At 39.6% G+C, this 20,655-nt stretch overlaps 1 protein-coding gene across 2 annotated transcripts in view; it reads right to left on the reverse strand.

The window, feature by feature from the left end:
- Positions 1-20,655, reverse strand: part of CNTNAP2 (contactin associated protein 2) — a 2,246,749-nt gene that overhangs the window by 237,402 nt on the left and 1,988,692 nt on the right. For both annotated transcript variants that reach the window (XM_074378960.1, XM_003929829.4), the window contains one exon: positions 16,074-16,310. In XM_074378960.1, coding sequence (XP_074235061.1) covers positions 16,074-16,310 — 237 coding nt within the window. The remainder of the gene's footprint in view (positions 1-16,073; positions 16,311-20,655) is intronic.

The following is a 20,655-nucleotide window of genomic DNA, read 5'->3' on the forward strand; positions in this document are numbered from 1 at the left end:
AATGTAAAATATTGAAATGCCATTTGCAAAAAAAAAATTTACTGCAGTATTATTTATAATAAAAAAATTGGGAACAATTTTAAGGACAGAAATTGAAATAGCCATTTCCCTATTGTGAAATATTTAGGTTAAATAAATTTTGGTAAACCCACTGCGGGGAATAATATGAAGCAGTATTTTTAAATGATGGGGATGAAGACCAAGTGGTTTCAAGGGAATGAGATGCTATATATGCTAATACTATGTACATAGTGATAGTATGGTACATACATTATAATAATACAAATTGATTTTAGCAACTCAGAATACATTTTCCGACAGCACAATATTCTAACGTGGATCAATAACTAAAGATTATTTAGTAGTGTAACCGAATTATAGCACTAATGCCATTAGCTTGAATTCTGGATCTTAGCAGAAAGAGAAATTGCCAGAGTGGAGAGGAAGACAGTTTACTCTCTTTTTGCCAATGCAGAGCTGCTGGCTTCAGGCAAGATCAGCAAAGAAAAGAGTACCTTTGACTGCCTCTTTCCTCTTACTAACAGGCTTCCGCTCTCTGTTGTCATGGAAGTCATCTTAACTATCTCCTCCAAGCTTGGCCAATGTCTTTCCCACTCCTGAATTACACCTGGCTCCTCCCTTCAAACTCAGTGCTCCTTCTTCGGGACGGCTCTTCTGGGTAAGGACTCAGCCATTTCAATTCTGTCCACGTTGAGGTATCAGAGAGTTACAGCCTCCCCATCCTCCCAGACCCACTCCTGCTGATTCAAATGATGCTCTAATTAATAGAATAGGCTGCAGAAGAGAAAGGGGACAAGTCAGGAAGTTCAGAAGAAATCATTTTGGGTGATGAGTGGCTGGCCTCCAAGTACATTCCTTAAACTATTCCTACTCTCCCATGATTTTTGCCATCTGAACTCATGGGTTCTCTAAAAGTTTAATTAAAAAAAACCAGTGATTCTCTGCTATAATAGTAGTGGGTGGCTTTGTGTGTGTGTGTATGCACACGTGCATGCTTGAGTTGTGGGGTGGTGTGGTGGTCTGTGATGGGTAGGGGGTGAAGTTGAATGGGGTGAAGTTGGAACAGGGCAGCTTTTTATTCATATGGTTGGTTTTTATAAAAAAGAGGGGCCTGCTTTGGACTCTGTATGCTTGCAGGCTATGTCCTGATTTGCAAATTCCTTTACTCTTGTCTAGAGGATTAATATTTTATTTGTGTCATAATTTTTACATTATCCTTTGGCTGGAGGCAAAAAAGCTCATGCTGTGATCAGAGCATGGCCATGTAGTGTAATGCAGGAGCTTGGGTTCCCTAAAGCTTGCAGTTGTACACTGAATTCCTCTTTGCAACAACTGTGCAATGGAAGTAAGGAAACAGCTGGAGCTGACCAATTGCATCCACCCTCCTAGCTCCTTATAGAACTAGATGTTGAGTTTTAAAAAATTGTTTCCATGTTTTGTTTGAATTTTAGAATTTCCATCATCGGAAGCTCATTACGTGTAGTGCAGTCTCCAGACTGGAACGGAGACATTGCCATCCTTCAGCAGCCATCAATCAGTAATTCAAAGCATTAATTTCATCAATAAGAAAACTTACAGGGCATGGCCTGTGTTTACCCTGCAAATCACCTTCTTTGTATTAAAGCAATCTAAAGTGGTATCTCATGTCAGAAGAATTTATTTGGTCATGTCCCTTGTTATATTCCTCTCCTCATATATTCAGAGAGAGAAGTCTCTGCTGTTAACACAAAAGCATGAATATGATGTATGGGTGGCACCCAACACCCTCAAAAAAAAAAAGAGGTTATCTTGCTTTTTGAGACCTATCGTTAGAAACTGACAGGTCCAGTTCACATCTAGCTCTGTTTTTTCAGGGTGTGTGTTTGTGTGTGTGTTTCCTTGCTCAACCACACAGAGAGAGTTCCAGAAAGAAAGGCAAAGAAAGAAGGGAAACTTATTCAGAACTTTAGGGACTTAGGCCTGCCCCGAGTCATCAGGGTGGTAAGATAGAAAGAGGACATGATGGGCAAGCTGTATTATCTAGTATCCACAAAACTCACTAATTTGTCATTCTACATTGGACAACAAGCAAGGCCAATATCTTTCTTTTTAAATCATGATTATTATACTTTAAGTTCTGGGATACATGTGCAGAATGCGCAGGTTTCTTACATAGGCATACATGTGCCATGGTGGTTTGCTGCATCCATCAACCCATCATCTACATTAGGTATCCCAAGTGATTAACAAGTGCTATCCCCTCCCCCATCCCCAACAGAGCCCAGTGTGTGATGTTCCCCTCCCTGTGTCCATGTGTTCTCATAGTTCGACCCCCACTTATGAGTGAGAACTTGCGGTGTTCGGTTTTCTATTCAGCCAGTATCTTTCAAGGCCTCCTGGGGCACTGGGAGAACAGTCATGGCAAATCAGACCACTGACCATATGTCATCCTCTTTCTCCTGAGCATGTCAGTTTTAGCGTCCATTGAGACTTTGGTAAAGGAAACAGAAGAGTAAGAAATATATCAGCTATGAAATACCCCTTTTGTGTCAAACTTAGGTCAGGTGCTCTTACTTGCCTCTGCAGAGTTGGGGATTTTGAAGGTGCACAGGTGTTTCTGAGTTCCTACAGGCACAGGAATTTGAACCCAGAGCCAGACACCCATTGCTCCTTCATGGAGACATTCTCCAACTCTAATGGAGATTAGGGTTCAGGATAAGGGAAATATTTCCAGTTGTCTAATATACTCAAATAGGAAGAGGTCTGCCTAATGTGGTCCTGAGCATTCCATTAACACAGCTTGGATCTGATTCAGTGAGTGTGTTATAAAGAGGACATTGTGCTCGTGTATATGGTGAAAAAAACTCTAGGCTTTGAGTCAGGGACCTAGGATTCCAATCTCAATCTGCCATTTCCTAGCAATGTGATTTTGGCTGATAAACTTAACTTCTGGAAGTTTCCATTTCATTTTGAAAATAAAGGCAACTATATCAATGCCTAAACGTTGTTGTGATGATTAAATAAGGTAAACTATGTGAACACACTTAGTTCAGTGCCTGGCACAATAGGAAATGTTTAATAAAATATCAGTTGAACATGAATGAATGAAATATTCCTTTCAAACATGGCATACTTTGATTTTGTGACAAAAGGGGCTTCCTGAACTCTTAACCATTTAGAGTAATTAAAGAAGTGTTGAAATAAGTAACCCAATGACATTTGAATGTTAGTGCAAAAGCTAAAAGTCTGGATAGTCATAAATTCATTATATGAAGAGAAATAAAACTTTCTTGGAATAGTCCTTGATATTTTTAAAGAAGTTACTAAGTGTTTGTAATAATCACATGCGATTTATGATTCAGGAGGATATTGTATGAGGCCACAGAAGATAACATTCTAACTTAGTTCGTAGAGGAGGGGGATTATAAACTTGTTTGAAGTTTATAACTTGGTCTACTGCTTTAATCTGGCTTGCATGACTTAGTTTATATTTTTAATTGAATTTACGAGATTCCTTTGTAAGAGATATTTATTAAGGAAATATAAAAGTCAACAGGCTAAAACTGATCTATTTAAAAGGGATTTAAATCAGATTACTTCAATAGTAAAGTTTTAGAAAGCATTTTACTTATAGCCTTATTAATCTCTGAAAACTGAAAAGTGACTAGCAATGGACTTGTGCAAATATTTGGGTTATGTTTGCTTAGACATGAGAAAAATCTGGACTCATTCGTCTGAACAGGAGTTGTCATCCTTAGTAATGGCGCAGAGGATGCAGAGAGACTGCTAATCACTTGGGATAAGAAGAAAACTTTAGATGCACTTTCTATAATGTCACAGTTGCTTTTCAGTTCTTGAAGCCCTATAAGATACTTAAGGAACCAACATGATTTGCTAACGATCTCAATAATAACCTCAAGAGGATGTTTCAGAATCCATTCATATTTAATCTCAAGTGTGTTTGCTGCTTTAATGATGTTCCAGGCCAAGTGATTCATGCCTATTCCATGACAGAGACAGGAATTTAATCAGAGTCATGCATTCAAGGGTTGGCTGACTATGAATACAGAACCGCATGTCATGAACTAATATAACTCCTAGGTCTAAAGTCTTGCTGGACTGTTGCTAGTATTGAGCTTCTGGATAACGCATCTCACTGCTACAGAGAGAGGTGGGTGAGCACTAAGGTCAACAGGTGGAAGGGAAAAGCCTTTGCTGTTGGTGATGGCAACACTAACCAGATGGATAGAAAGGTTTTGTCTAAGATTTCCCGGCAGCTGTTGAAGGACAACAGTTTATATTTTGCAGGACTCTCACTGAAGAGGATTTCAACTTTGGGACCTCGAACTCAGTGATGAAGACTCTTAATAATAATTTGCATTTTATAACTTTAATGCTTTTCAAAGCACTTTTACATACGTCAGCTCATTTGATCCTCACAATCTTGTGAATAATGAATTTTACATAATTAGTGCCATTTATAAAGAAACAGAATGCCTAGTTAAAATTATTCACTTTAGTTTTTAATAATGTTAAAATTGGAATTCAAGTTATTCTTGTCCCACTGCTCTATATAATATAAGCTTCTCTCTTGAATCAGGATAAACTCAAAAAGTACAAATTCCTCTTTTCTTTAAACAAAATTAGTTTAGAATAGTGTTGTTTGTGTTTCTGATCATAAACCCAGGGTGGAAAGAAATAGAAGACATGAAAGAACATTTTGGTGCCTTTGAGGATTGCTGAGAAATGATTCACATAAAGGCTAGAATTTGGTATTTCTCTGTAAACTATACTTGGCCCAACTCCCTGGGGAGAAGCCCAGGAAATGAGATTGGCCACCAGAGTAGATATATCATAAATCATTCGTACAAGTCTAAAGTAAGCAAATTTGCCTAAACTTCAGAATACTAAAATAAAATTTAGTAATGTTAAAATTGATAAAAATAAGTTCTTAGAAGACCTCTTTTAATAAAAATCAAAGATAAACTTATTTACATATCAATTTGTTATTTTTAAAATTTTACTTTATTTTTTATAGAGAGGGGGTCTAACTGTGTTACCCAAGCTGGTCTCAAACTCCTGGGCTCAAGCGATCCTCCTGCTTTAGCTTCCCCAAATGCTGGAAATTAATAGGCACAAGCCACTGTGCCCAGTTTACATATCAATTTGATGATCTATCTTTGAAGTTGTATCTTTAAAAGGTTATGTTTAAGGTAGCAATACTCAAAAAGAAGGTGTCCACTGGGTTCATATAAAATTATCCGGAAATGGGAGTAAGGGAAGGAAACTGCAAGGAGACATGTGTATTTTGAGAAAATCACATTAATTATTAGAATAAATTTTTGAAAATTGGAAAAAATTCTCTACTGTTTTCATATTAGAAATTAAAGAAGGCAAAGCCTCACGAAATATTATTGACTGATGGAATATAATTTGAAAAATAGTTGAGCTGATCTAAATCCTAAAATATTTTGTCTACTATTAATTTGTTTCTAAAGCAATTCAATTGTATAATATTAAAAGCAAATAAGTGGGCAGGGCATGATGGCTCATGCCTGTAATTTCGGCTCTTTGGAAGGCTAAGGTAGGAGGATACCCTGATGCCAGGAGTTTGAGACCAGCCTCCTTCTACAAAAATTAAAATATTAGTAGGATATGTTGGCACATGCCTATAGTCCCAGCTACTCTGGGGGGCAAGGTGGGAGAATCACTTGAGCCCAGGAGGTTGAGGCTGCAGTAAGCCATCATTGCACCACTGCACTCCAGCCAGGGCAACAAAGCTCAAAACCTGCCTCAAAAAAAAAAAAAAAAAAAAGCATATAAGTATTTCTTGTAGATATCAATTGTATTATTTCAAAGATAATTTAAAAAATTGAGACGCTTTAAAACTTTTGTCTTTAGGCTCTAATGATACATGTTTTCCAAAGAGTCTTCTCCCTTAACCCAAACCACACCCTCAGAATTAGGTGCAACCCACCACTCTCTGCCAGGCTGTCCTTGGACAAGACTTTGAAGGTGGCCCTCCCGGTAGAACCTTCAGCATGGGGTGTCCAAGGGGTCTCTTACTCGGCCTTCTGACTTATTTTCCTGGATGCTGCAGTTGGGTCTATCCCCTCTATTGCATCCCCAGCCTAGTCTTATTCATCCTGTCCTTCCTGGCTGGCAATCCACTGCTTCCCACACAGCAGGCTGTTAGTACGTGTTCTCATAATTCACTAAACATGTGCTCCGTGTATATGAAGCAATAAAATTATTATTAATGATCAAACTGCTTGAACTTACTTCATTCACACAGAATGTAGGATGTTAAATTGTACTCCCAATAATTTTAAATTTAATTGAGAGTCTTTGCCTGATAGAACTTAAAGCCACCTTATATTTAGTAAACATATCCCTTGGAAGAGTAGCTAGAAAATATTGTTAGCCAAGTCAAACATTTCACTATATCCCGTGCCCATTCCTCTTGAGAAAATGAAGATAATACATTTAAAATGCCAGGAAAAGGATGGCTCAGAGAGAGCAGCTGGCTCTTAACAATTTCTGTTTCCTCAGGATTTGCTTTTAACTAGAAAAAAAAGTAAAATGCCTGTTTATCTAAATCAAACACTATTACAACCAATTAGAATTAGTAGAGGTAAAAATATGTGAGTAAGTTCAAAGCCACGTTGATTTCTAAGATCGGTAGGCTATAGGAGTATAGTCTCAGACCTGACATTTAAGAAAGTAAATTTCCTGTAGCCAAGAAATGCCTGGAATGAGCCCAGTTGCTAAGGCCAGAGCTGCCTGTTGGAAATGATAAGCGTGCAAAGCAGTTGTGGAGTGAAGAAATTGCACGTCAGAGGCAGGTCTTCACGGTCCATAGATGTGATGAAGTACTCAAGGGCAGCGTGGACGTTGGTGAATGGGCCTGCTTGCAGGGCAGCCAAACATGTGAGCAATCTAAAAGCAAAACCCTCTGGACAATTTATCAGACCAGTTCCTTTTCGGCTCACGAAAGAAAAGAAATGTAGAGTTTCAACTCAAGTCATGGAGCTAATATGTGGGAAAAGATAAAGAGTGTTATTTCTGTGAACTTCACATTATTTAGAGTTCTGATCATTGCTGAAGAACAGGAAATAAAAACAGTCAACAACGTACACAAATAAAACACACAGGAAAAAAAATCAGCTGTGTTCCTACACTGATGGGGATTAGAAAAGTGCACAAACTTGAAAAAAAAAAAAGCTATTTATCCTACAACCAAAGCAAAATCCGAACACTGTGTCCTGTCTTACCTTTAGAAAATTTTACAGAGGATTTGCTTTTTACCCACTGAACTTTTAAATCTCTTTCTCTAAGAAAGCAAATTGGCTAGGTTTTCTCAAATATCTGGGACCCAAAAGAGAACCACAGGCTAGGGGTGAATGTTATTTTACTACCACAAAAATTCTAAAACAAAGCCACTTAATACTTGGCAGCTATCTCTACAGCTTTGACTTTTTGGAATTAAGTCCAAACTATTTTCTTTTTCCATACATATTCGTGAACTTCTATCCATTTGTGGACTTTCATCCATAAATATGCTGCCTTTTTGGCTCTTCCCTTCTTTCTTTATTTTTTAAGTAGATTATTTTCATATGTTACTGTATTAGGGTTCTCTAGAGGGACATAATCAATAGGATATATAGATATAGACATAGGATGGGGGATTTGTTACGGGAATTGGCTCATGCAATTATGGCAGCTGAGAAGTCCCACACGTCATCTACATGAGGGAGATCCTGGGGTGCCAGCTGTGTGGCTCAGTCCAAGTCCAAAGGCCTAAGAACCAGGGAAGCCAATGGTGTAACACTTAGCCAAGGCCAAAGGCATGAGAATCTGGCATAAGTTCTGAAGCCCAAAGGCTAGGGAGCCTGGAGTTGCCCCAGCACAGTATATCCTAGCTCTAGCAGATAGATAGACACTTCCACCTTTTCTCTGTTTTTGTTCTCTGCAGCCCCCAGCAGACTGAATAATGCCTTCCCACATTGAGGGCAGCTCTTCCCCACCTCATCCACTCACAGTCACAAGCTAATCTCATAGACATACCTCAAAACAATGCTCTACGGATTTCTAGGTGTAGGGGCTAAGGCAGCTCCTTCTTGGATGCTAATCCACCATGTTGGCTCCTGAATAACCCCGTTCCAGAAGGACACTAAGTTTTCAATTTTATCTACTGTTTACCGCAACTTCTGCTCTTGGGAGACATGCTTCTGAAGCAGGTAGACCCTTTCTCTACAGTATATAAGCCCTGGGCCTGAGGAGGTAAAGAGATCCACCATCCTTGTAGATACCAGAGATGTGGCTTCTGTTTGTAAGTCCTATTCAATTTTTTTTTTTCTTCTGAGAAACTGGATTTGTCAGACTCTTTCTTTGGCCTCTCGGCTCCCTCGGCCTTTGGGGATAGTTTGCATAGACCTGCTTACTGTCGAACACTAGGTAATCTTAATCCAGTCAAGTCTACACTTAAAAACAATCATCACAGTTAACATGATACTTTTAAATTGCATCCTAAGGTCTGAAGATTTAAGAAATACATTGAGAGAAGGGACGTTTTTTCTTCTTGAATAACTCTCTGAGAAGAAAAGAAAAAAAGTGTTCTATTCTTGTTCCTTTGGGCCCTCTTCCAAATCTATCAAACCTCCTGTTCCAGCTGAAAATGAAAAAGAAGGCTGTGAAAAGTTTCTCTCCCTACTGATGTGAAACTGTCTTCCAAGCTGGGATTAAGTCTAGGTAGGTAAACCTAAGAAAAAATGGCCATTGTCACTAACAGCTTAGCTGGCTTCACATAGGGGTGAATTCTAAGATGCATAATTCCAATATTTCTCTTCATTCTCTCCCTCACTTGTTTATAATATTTTGTATTAATTAATTTTCTCTCCAACCTTTTCTAAAAGGGTAGGCCACGGATTTACTCTGGTCCTATTCCATACTGAGAGCTGTGGAACACAATTTGATCAGTTCTCCAATCACTTCTGGCAAACCCACTGCCTCGCATCCAATGAGAAATGTTTCTCTAGGAGCAAGATGGAAAATCCTCTCTTTCTTAGAGGCATAACCTGGACTTGAGCCTGAGGTCTCTGAGCAAAAAGGAGTCTGCAACCTTTCTTTTCTTCCCTTTTTCTCCTTCTCTCTTTCTTTTTCTTTCCTTTCTTTCTCTCCTTCCTTCCTTCCTTCTTTCTCTTTCTTTCTTTTTCTTTCTTTCCTCAGTTTTGCTCTGTTGCCCAGGCTGAAGTGCAGTGGCACAATCTCGGCTGATTGAAGCCTCAACCTCCTGAGTTCAAGCAATCTTCCCATCTCAGCCTCCCAAGTAGCTGGGACTGCAGGCGTGTGCCACCACACCGGCTAATTTTGTTTATGTTTTTGGAGAGATGAGGTCTCACTATGTTGCCCAAGCTGGGCTCAAACTCCTGGGCTCACATGATCCTCCCACCTTGGCTTATCAGAGTGCTGGGATTCAGGCGTGAGCCAGCGTGCCTGGCCATCAGTGCTTTCTTGTCTCCTGATGGGTCCTGAAGCAGGAGGGGATGCAGGAGTTACTAAGTTGACCCAACTTGGCTCTTGAAAGGACTGGATAGATTGCACCAAGATTTGAGCTACGTGACATGACCGGTGGAATACAGTGGGCATTGTTTCCAGTTGCATCTTCCAGAATCTTTGCATACTTCTTAGTCCTTCAGGGCTTCAGAATACTTTTACTGTGACCACGGTTAAGTAGAGATGACATTTTATGACACTGTTCCTGAAGGACCAAAATGACAATCCAGTACTCAAGGACCACCAAAAACATGACAGTTAGGCATTTGACATTTAAAACTATCAGGGAAGAACTGAAGGACAACAGGAATTAAATAAAAACAAAAACACAAACCAAAAAGCAAAGAGGTGCTAAGAATGAAAAGGGACATTTGCTGTTGGATGGCTGTGTGCCAGGTCCTTCATATAGAAATTCATTCACATTATTCTGTGTGATTTTCAAGGTGTCCTTAAGAGGTAGGTACTATATATTCCTGAAGATAAGGCTCGGTGACAAAGAATTTTCCTAAGGCTACACAAGAAGCAAGTGAGAAAGATGGATTCAAATTGACATCTAATTCCATCATCATTTTCTAGGTTGGGGCTTGAATAGGCTCTAAACAATTTCTTCTACCACTTTAATAATACGGATTATAAAATATTACCTAGTTTCACAATACTCATCAGGAGAATAGGAGACTTAGCTGGGCCACAGGGAGGGTGGCACGTATTTGTGTGACTGTAACTGATAGTAAAACTGCAATGACTGAATGATTATTCAACTCTTGGCCACGCGGCAGTCCTGTGACTTTTGTTCTTCAAGTTTTGGCCTTTAAGCAATAAGCAAATGAATGTTTGAGAAGGAACAGGACTCTTTCAACTCAGAAAATGGTTTCAGAGTGATTAAAAAAATGTATTTTTCAACTGCAGTTCTGGGTTGGCACATGAACATGAACATTTTTACAGTTTAAAAAAAAGTACAGATGAGTGAATCTGGAGATATCTTTGTGTCTCTTGATGACAAGTTCTTGCTTTACTTGGCTCACGGAAAGGATCATAATGAAGAACTGTTTTCAGTAGCCTGGGTGATATCCAATTCACATGTATTTCTATCATATATTCTAGACTTTCCTGATTTTGCATCTATAAACCATTAAAATGCTTGGGAAATTTCAGTGCAGTCAGATTCAGCTATACATTCAAGACCTCCTGGCACGTTAGGTGTTCAGTGAATGTTTGTTCAATAAATGAGTCAATGAATAAATAAATGTTACACCTAAATGTGGTAAAAAAAAAAAGAGTCTCTGTTCAATTCTTGTATTCTGTTTTTTCTTATGATAAATTCTGCATCCAGTAATATTCTTTTTTTTTTTTTTACTCAACCACAATAACCAAAAAGCTTTAAGACTAGAGGCTATGATTTTAGTTGCTATACAGCGAAAGGAAAGGAAGTCTTGCCACTTACTGGTATATGAACCTTGGGGCAGGCTACTACAACCATTTCCTTCTGAGTACAGTGGGAGCAATGGTAATAGCAACTATTTCACCAGGTTGTGGTGAGGATTAAATGATGCTAACAATTAAAAAGCTTAGCGCACTGCTTAGCAGTCAAGTTTTCAATAAATACCAGCTGCTATCCTTGTTCAGAGCAAGAATGGAGAAGATGGCAGATTTTTATTAGCACTTGTATTATTTTCCTAGGAAGCCAGAAGTCTGAAAGCAAGGTGTTCTCAGAGCTATGCTTCTTCCAAAACTCTAGGGAAGAATCTTTCCTTGGCTCTTCTAGCCTCTGAAAGCCTCAGGAGTTCCTTGGCTTGGGACAGTGTAACTCCAGTCTCTGCTTCCGACTTCACATGGTTTCCTTTCTGTGTGTCTGTGTGCATCTCTGTGCCCTTTCCTCTTCTTCCCTCTTCTTACGAGGACACACTCATTGGACTTAGCATCCACCCTAACCTAGTATGACCCACCTTAACAAAATCACATCTGCAAAGACCTTACTTCCAAACAAGGTCATATTCTGAAGTTCCAGGTGGACATGAATCTGGGGGACACTATTCAATCTCCTTGAGAGAGGCTATACTTCAACCACGAAAGGGAAACACAGAAATTGTTGCCCCCCCCATAGGTCTATTATTTTCCTTCTTGCTTAAAAACACAGAGAAGACACAGAGAGGGGACTTCAAATTATGCTTCAAATTTATGGTTAGTAATGAAAGTGACATTGATCACTATAAAATGCTTGAGTGTTGTGGGATCTGACTCTCCAAGAAAAAGCAATTTTAATGTTAGAAAACCATCTTTGGCATGACCCAGCAACTATCCATTCGGTCCCAAGTATTCCTGGGGATGACAGACCCACAGTTAACATCTTCCACGTAGGCTGGGATGATTCTCCCCTCAGCCTCAGCCAATGGGCTGTCAAGGAATTCTGGCATGGAAGGGACCAGCCTCCGTCGAGTTAAATTGCTGCTGGTTGATGAATGTGCTGAGAAGATGGGATGCTGCATGGTTATCTGCAGACAGATGGAGAGACTGCCTGCATGGTCTCATTGAAGGGTTTCCAGAACGCCCTTGTGCTATCTCCAGACCATAAAATGCTCCCCAGTCAGCACTCCTATTTAAGATGCAAGTAGCCCTGGGAGAGTTAACACCTTAACTGGTGGTCAAATTTTTATGAATCCATTTGAAAAGGGCCTCTGGGCTGGGTGTGGTGGCTCACGCTGTAATCCCAGCACATTGGGAGGCCGAGGTGGGCAGATCACCTGAGGTCAAGAGTTTGAGACTAGCCTGACCAACATGGTGAAACCTGTCTCCACTAAAAATACAAAAATTAGCTGGATGTGGTGGTGGGTGCCTATAATCCCAGCTACTTGGGAGGCTGAGGCAGTAGAATCACTTGAACCTGGGAGGCAGAGGTGGCAGTGAGCACTCCAGTCTGGGTGACAAGAGCTAAACTGAATCAAAAAAAGAAAGAAAGAAAGGAAGAAACAAAAAAAGAAAGAAAAAGGAAGGAAGGAAGGAGAGGAGAGAATAAAAAGGGCTCTGGAAGGAGTTTTGGATAAGAGGTTAGAGGAAGTCCCCTGCCTGCATGGTTTTTGCTATTGGGAAATAATGACCGTCAGTGTATCATCTACAAAGCAGAGGAGATGATCATGAAGAACCTGCTCAAATCCAGCCCTGTCTTCCTAGCTCAGTGAAGTGGCAGGACATGGTAATTTGATTTACATGTTCAACTGTATACTCCAGCAAAAGACAGAGAGAGGGAAAGTAGGTATGGAATATGAGAGACAGAGATAGAGAGAGGGAAAGTAGGTATGGAATATGAGAGACAGAGACAGAGAGAGGGATCAATGTAGAAATAAAGATTGTGCTTATGGTGAGGGGAGAGGGAGGGAGGAGGAGAAGGGAAGAAGAAGAGGAGGAGGGTGGGGAGGAGGAGAGGAGAGAAAAACAGAGATAATTCAAATAGCATGGGCTGTCTGCCCACCATTCTCCTGGACGGGCTAATACTACACAAGAAGAGACCTATTTGATCTGTCCTTGGGCTATTTTGGGCCTCAAGCCTGTCCTAGTGTGAGCCTCTCACATAGCTGAGCATGATACTAGTGTCTTGAGGTTTTTATTTTCATGCAACCTGACCCCAGCAAGGCAGCCCGTCCTCCAGTGCCCATCTGAAGGGTGATCTCTTCGGCTGCTTGTGGAAAATGTGTTTTGCTAAATGTATTGAGATTTAAAAAATAATGATGTTCGAGGAAATCCATCATTGTGTAAAGACTGGAAATGTAGCTAAGCAAAAACAAAATAAAACACATGCACACATATGTTTCTTGCAGCATTATTTACAATAGCAAAGATTTGGAACCAACCCAAATGCCCATCAATGATAGACTGGATAAAGAAAACATGGCACATATATGCCATGGAATACTATGCAGCCGTAAAAAAGAAATGAGCTCATATCCTTTGCAGGGACATGGATGAAGCTGGAAGTCATTATTCTCAGCAAACTAACACAGGAACAGAAAACCAAACACTGCATGTTCTCACTTATAAGTGGGAGTTGAACAATGAGAACACATGGACACAGGGAGGGGAACATCACACACCAGGGCCTGTCAGGGGGTAGAGGGCAAGGGGAAAGACAGCATTAGGATAAATACCTAATGCATGCAGGGCATAAAACCTAGATGACGGGTTTCACATTTATACCTATGTAACGAACCTGCACGTTCTGTACATGTACCCCATAACTTAAGTAAAATAAAATAAGAAAAAATACGAGTATTTTTATCCTCCTACAAAAAATAACCACAGTTAATATTTGGCGTGTATTCTCACAGTTTGTTTTCCTCCCCTCTGTGTATGTGTGTGTTTTATTTTGTATAAACACGCAATCCTGCTGTGTATGGTAGGTTGTGCCTTGCTTCATTCACTTGGCAAAATATTAGGGATGTTTTCCACATCTGCAAACATAGACACATACTATCAAAGGAAGGCCAGAGAAGGCCTTGCATAGAGCTCATTCTTTAGCCAGTGAGCATGGCTACTCTCTGTAGAGGCTGAGCTGTTTGGCTGAAGCACCAGCATGAGGCGGGGGTCACAGGAACTGCTGTGCAGGTACCAGGCTACCTGGGGACTGAGGCCTAGAGCAGAGGCAGCACCAGGCTGGGAGATGCTTCCAGTCTCTGGCATACCTTGCCTCTGTGCAGACAAAGCTTTCCTGGACAGCTGCGGGACTCTTCTGCACAGTACCACTGTTATTCTCCCAAGTCAAGAAGATACTTGACTCATAAGGATACTCATAAATGATTTCCAAAGATGTTTTGCAGTCTTCTATTTAAATTTTTTGGTTAAGCTACTAAGTGAATCAATTGTAAACTCATTCTACTAAACAGATAATAAGGAAACATTTAGCTGTCTTTTGTGTAAACGTGTTGAAATAACGTCAGAGGCAACACACAGGCTTCATTTAACTTTATGTCCAATGTGGGCTAAACTGGAGAGGATATACCCCTGCCTTTCTATTCATGACTATTGCCTATTAACCTCCAGAGGTTTTGTGTGAGCTACCGTGTTTAACCTAACTCTCCAAAAATAAAGGGATGGTGATTTTCTTTAAATTGGTACTCGCATAGTGGAATCTCTCAGGCATTAGAGCTTACTTGATTGCATTCAGACATTACTGTGGCAAGGAAATGACTGCATTAAATTAGCATCAAGCACAATGAATGGTAATTGCAAGACTGTCATTTCTACAAGTGCGAAATTAATGTGTTCTGCAAGCCCATTCCATTGTGTGCCACGGGAAAATCATGGAACCATGTTGTTTCGAACAGAAAAATGCACTGTAATAGCACTGTTCATGTGCTATGGTATTATTCTGCAAGGGTGTTCCTTTCCACCTTTGTTGTTGTCTCATGCTCATTTTTCATACCCTGTCTGACCTAATTTGTATGCTCATATTATAGCCCTGCCAGACAGTAGCCTGGATGTACAGAGAATGTTATGAAACAATTCCTCCTTCTGTGTGGCATCTTGTGTGAATAATGCCAATGTAAACAACCCTCCATGTATTCATCAGAGTCTGAATAGGCTACTTATGTAAAGCTCCTTATTAAGAGATGCACCAACCTTCACAGAAAACGCTACCCAAATGCTATACATCCATTTAGAAAGAGAAGAGTGATTTACATGCATTTCAATGGTAGCTTAGGAAAATCACCGGTTCCTCCTCTCTTTTTCCCTCTTGTTAATATATGGGAAATTAAGCCACAGACCAGGTGAGTAACTTTCTTCTGGTTATGCAGGATCACGGGGTATAGCTCAAATGATAACATGCATATGCATGGACTCTTGTACTTTGCTCATTGGCTCTGCAGAATCTACTGGGAATTAAAGGAATTATTCAAGACTAAAATAACCAAGTAATAACAGATATTCTAAGCTGACCAATTCGATGTGGTTTTTCAATATTTCTGCAGTTTAGCTTAGGCTGAGAGCCACTCAAAGGCATCCTGAGTAAGAGTAATAACAATGACATCAATGACTGACCAGAGGAGTTTTCTGGTGAGTAGAGCTTGACTCCAGTATCTTAGCAACTGCAGGGCGTGGGAGCATCAAGACCACAGGGCTGCACTGGCTGATTCACTACAGCAATTGACAGATCAATCAATCTGTTGGAGATCTTAGTGTGGGAGGGTCAGGCCTGAGTCCCGTTTTGGAGGCCACCTATTTTGTCCCTCACCATTAAGATGTAATGAGGCTGTCTTTGTAGAGTTTCAGGCAGTGAATAATTTGCTGGAATCTGGAAGAAATTCTGTACCAAACACAAAGCTTCTCTCATCTTATCGAACAAAAATGATTAGGAAATGATTTTGGTTAGAAACTTCCAACCTAAGTTGAGAGAAAAATTCTGATCATCTTAGGTACACTTTTGATCAGAATAAGGTACACTTGTTTACAGATGAAAAAAACATTAAATAGATGATTTGGGCTTATACAGATGTGCAAAATGGCTCTGGAAATGAGTTCTGCCTTACCTTTGTTGCAAAATGTCCCGTCATATGCAGTATTGGAGCAATCGCAGGTGTAACCGTGGTACCTCTCTAGGCATTTGCCTCCATTTTCACAGTTCGTTCCATAGCTGGTGCAGTGGCCCGAGCACCCGGATATGAACCCGGATGTGACCTTTGCTCTTTCCTCCAGGTCAAGTGTCACCCCATTCATCCTCAAGGAGCGGATGCAGCCCAGGAAGCCCTGCTGGCCCCCAGCACCACCTGGGAATGACAGAAGGCACGGAGTTCAGTGGGAATAACCTGTTATTGCTTGTTTTATTCTTCATATTTTGAAGAACTGTGGTAGGAGATGAGACTGCACGGTGCATCTAGTATTGCCACTTTCAAGTTGATCGTATCCAAATAGAGAAAGTTGAAGCTTCTCTTTCCTTAGACCATAATGCCCAATTAAAAGAGGCTGTGTTTTCTGAGAAGCAACACACTTGCTATAGAAATAAAATATTTGGAGATACACAAAAATTATATAAGCTGTTTTGGAAGTCTAATCTGGTTCCTTATAGAAAAAGGGTTTATAGAAATCTCTAGGCTGGGCATGGTGGCTCATGCCTGTTATCCCAGCACTTTGAGTGGCCAAGGCAGGTGGATCACAAGGTCAGGAGACTGATACCATCCTGGACAACATAGGGAAACCTCATCTCTACTAAAAATACAAAAAGTCAACCGGGTTTGGTGGTACACATACACCTACTTGGGAGGCTGAGGCAGGGAAATTGCTTGAACCCAGGAGGCAGAGGGTGCAGTGAGCTGAGATTACACCACTGCACTCCAGCCTGGTATCTCACAACATTGAGTTCTATTGCATTACTTATTGAAAAAAATATGAAGGAAGAGACATGAATGTATTAGCATAACTAATAAGTCAATTAGTTGGAAGGCATAAATCCATTTGAAATGTGATTGTAGATCTTAGTTCTTGTCTCAAGAGATGCTTTGCTTTTAATTTCATGTCAAGACTACCCAAGGCTCCTTGTCTGGGGTAGCTGGAAGTTGGAATTGATAATTTTACACAGAAATCAGCTATACCACATTTATTGCTAGGTTAGATCAGATTTCATTGCTTTTCTTTCTTTCTTTTTGTTTTTCCTTTTTTTGAGACGGAGTCTCAGTCTGTCACCCAGGCTGGAGTGCAGTGGTGCGATCCTGGCTCACGGCAACCTCTGCCTCCCAGGTTCAAGCAATTCCCTTGCCTCAGCCTCCTGAGTAGCTGGGATTACAGGTACACATCACCACACCCCGCCAATTTTTGTATTTTTAGTAGATGGGGTTTCACTATGTTCATCAGGCTAGTCTTGAACACCTGACCTTGTGATCCACCTACCTCGGCCTTCCAAAGTGCTAGAATTACAGGCATGAGCCACCGTGCCTGGCCAGCTTTCATTGGTTTTGTCTAAATGTCATTATTACAAGACATATAGCACAATGAGCACGTTCACTGTGATTTTTGGAGTAAGTTATAGAGAGTTGGACCGAGATTCATGAGCATGAAAATATTAAAATATTCCCCAGAAATTTCATAGAAAGATTCATTGAAGCATTCTATCACAGGTGGATTTAATTGTGTCTGTAGTATTCTTAGCTATAATTTTTTTTTAAAGCAGCTGGTATAAAAGGAGTAACTCAAATTTATACACGTTTGTATCTTGGAGTAACAACTTTTCTGGAAATGAATCTAAAATGAATAGTAGGTAAATTGCTGAAATAAATAACTGATGAGGATTTAGAAAAGAAGATACTGTTAATAAAAATAAAACCCAAGTTACCCTTTCACTGAGGGCTATATGCTAGGCACTCTATTTAGCATCCTATATATATTAGTCACCTGGTCCTCACAACAACATATCAAAGTAGATATTATTTGCATTATTCCCATTATACAGATGGAGAAACTAAGGCTTAGAGAAGTTAAAAAGTTTGCTCAAGGACTCATAGTTCCTGAGTGGCAATTGTATAATATCTGTCTTATTCCCAAGCAACAAACAAGATTTAGTGTCTTAACCCTTGTTCTGTGTAGACCACCTAATATCAAGAAGAACTTTGGGGGTCAGGGGCCTCATAGATGTACATGTTTCTGAGATGTAGATTTGGATGTCTTTAAAAATGAAGTAGTCAATAAGGTTACTGGAATTTGAGTAAGATCAGTAGGCTGGGGATTGACTCTCATCACTTACTCTATTATCTTAAGAAAAATCATAAACTCCAGTAAATTCATCAGACAGGACTGGAAGATCAAAGGGTTTTAGTGGCAGGGATGAATTAGCACCTGCTTATGCCTGTAAACCCCCATCAGTGAAATGGCAAATGAGCTGCTCTACCATCTCTGTACACCCAAGCCTTGCAATTATCTCATTGGGTGATACATTGATTTGAATCATGACTCTCCTGCAAGCATTTGATTTCTTCTAAAATATTTGAATAGAGAAGTAAAAAGAGTCCAGTGCCTTTTTTTGATCAAAGCTATGAGACAGTAGATGGCAAAAGAAGTTATTAAAAACAACCACTTGGAAGGACCATTTACCATCTGCTTGTCAACTGGGTTTCACACCTCTGTGCTGTAAAGAATTAGGGCCTTAGCCTGATTTAGAAGAATTTCAAACCACTAGTCACTCTTTGTGTGTTAGAATTTCAATTTAACTTCTATTATTATGGCTTTTGTTCTTGCAATAAAGGCTTTCCAAAAGGCATTTTATTAAATAAATGTCTGGCCTTAAAAATGTTTCATTACTAGTCGATTATGACAATTAAATCCTATAAAAATGTGCTAAAACATAAAAATCACTTTGAGATCTTCCCATCTCCTTTTGCCTGATGGCCAATGTAATAGTCCTTGTGGCAACCATAAACGTACTGTTTATGGAGAAGTTCAGTACAAAGCAGATTCCGTTATGCTACTCAAATTGAATTACTTTTACTTTTAGGGAACAGCCTTTTCTATTTTTTTTCTATAAATATACATATGTGTTTTTTAAAAAATGAAGAAATGGGATCATAATGTACACATTATTTTGAAACTTGCTTTTTGCACTTAATATATCATGAAACATTTCCCAAGCAATAAATGTACAACTAAAACAGCCTGCTTAGTGTCTGCATCCGTTCTATGAAGGCACTATCACTTATTTTGCTCTTGCACCACATTGAACTTCTACATTTTTAAAATTTCCACGTTATATGATGCTTTAATAATATAATTTTTATGAAAACATTTGCAAACCCGTTGCCCAGTTTTTCCTCAAAATTGATTCTTTAGAATTAATCACATTTTTAAGTCGAATTGCTAGGTTGAAAGGCATATACATTTTAAAGGCATTTGAAATCTATTTTCTTCTAAGAAGAATTAACCAATTTCTAATTTGCCAGTAGGATATGAAATGATCACTGTCTCCACACCATTCTAATAATTGGTCAGTGTCCTTTTGCATTCATGTCAGTCTGCTTGGCAGGGGCAAAAAGGGTTCACTGTTGAAATTTGCATTGCCTCAAATACTTGAGTTATTTTCATGTTTTTACTTTTCTTATTTTTTTATTTCTTTATGACCTTTGCTTTTTGCTGGGAATGGAAGAAGATATATTTCTTATTGATTCATAACAATAAGGGCTTTAACTCTTTGTTATAAATAACTCTGTTGCAACTGTATCTTTTCAGTTTGTGTCTTTTGACTTCTATGTGGTATGACTTTTTCCTTGACATTTCTCCCCATGCCATCCCCCCTCAACACCCTACCCCACGCTGTCCCTCCCCTATTTCCCTACAACAGACCCCAGTGTGTAGTGCTCCCCTCCCTGTGTCCATGTGTTCTCATTGTTCGACACTCGCCTATGAGTGAGAACATGCGGTATTTGATTTTCTGCTCCTGTGTCAGTTTGCTGAGAATTATTCAACTATATTTTCTTCTAACACTTTTGCGATTTTAATTCGGCTTACATGTTAACCTTTTATCGATTTGGGATGTATTTTAATTTGGAAACAATTGGTATTTCATGGATCTTCAGCAGTAACTGAGAGTTTGAAAAGACTCTAAATAAATGTTAACATGATGAAGAACGGAAATATTTTTTAAAGGGTCAATTGGCAGAGCAAATAAATCTAGAGTAGATCATATGTTTATCACATCATTAAGGCAAATCTTCAGATGTATTCATGGATACTTAATTATTTAGTATACAGGGTTCATTTCAGAAAGGATTTAGCGGGCAGAGTTTTTGCACTCTGCTTCTGTCTTGGTTCTTGGGTCTTTGGTCTTCCTAGGTTCTACAGGAACCTCCTGCACTTGTACTTGCGGAATCTTTCCCTCTCAGGACCATCTACTGTTTCTACTCAGTTGTGTGGCTTTTATCAAATTACACAATCTCTCTCAGCATCAGTTTCCTCATCTAAAAAATAGGAGGCTGAACTCGATGGTGTCTCTGACTCTTTCCAGCTCTGAATTGCTCTGACCCACACTTTATCAGCTTTCCCTCTGGGCCTGCGCTGTTTTTACCCAAATTTCTGTAAATACTCTCAAATTCTCTTAAATCTCTTCCTTGCTTGCTTTCTCTTTCTTTGTAT

The sequence above is a fragment of the Saimiri boliviensis genome, chromosome 10 (assembly GCF_048565385.1).
Source record: "Saimiri boliviensis isolate mSaiBol1 chromosome 10, mSaiBol1.pri, whole genome shotgun sequence".
Taxonomy (NCBI): Eukaryota; Metazoa; Chordata; class Mammalia; order Primates; family Cebidae; genus Saimiri; species Saimiri boliviensis.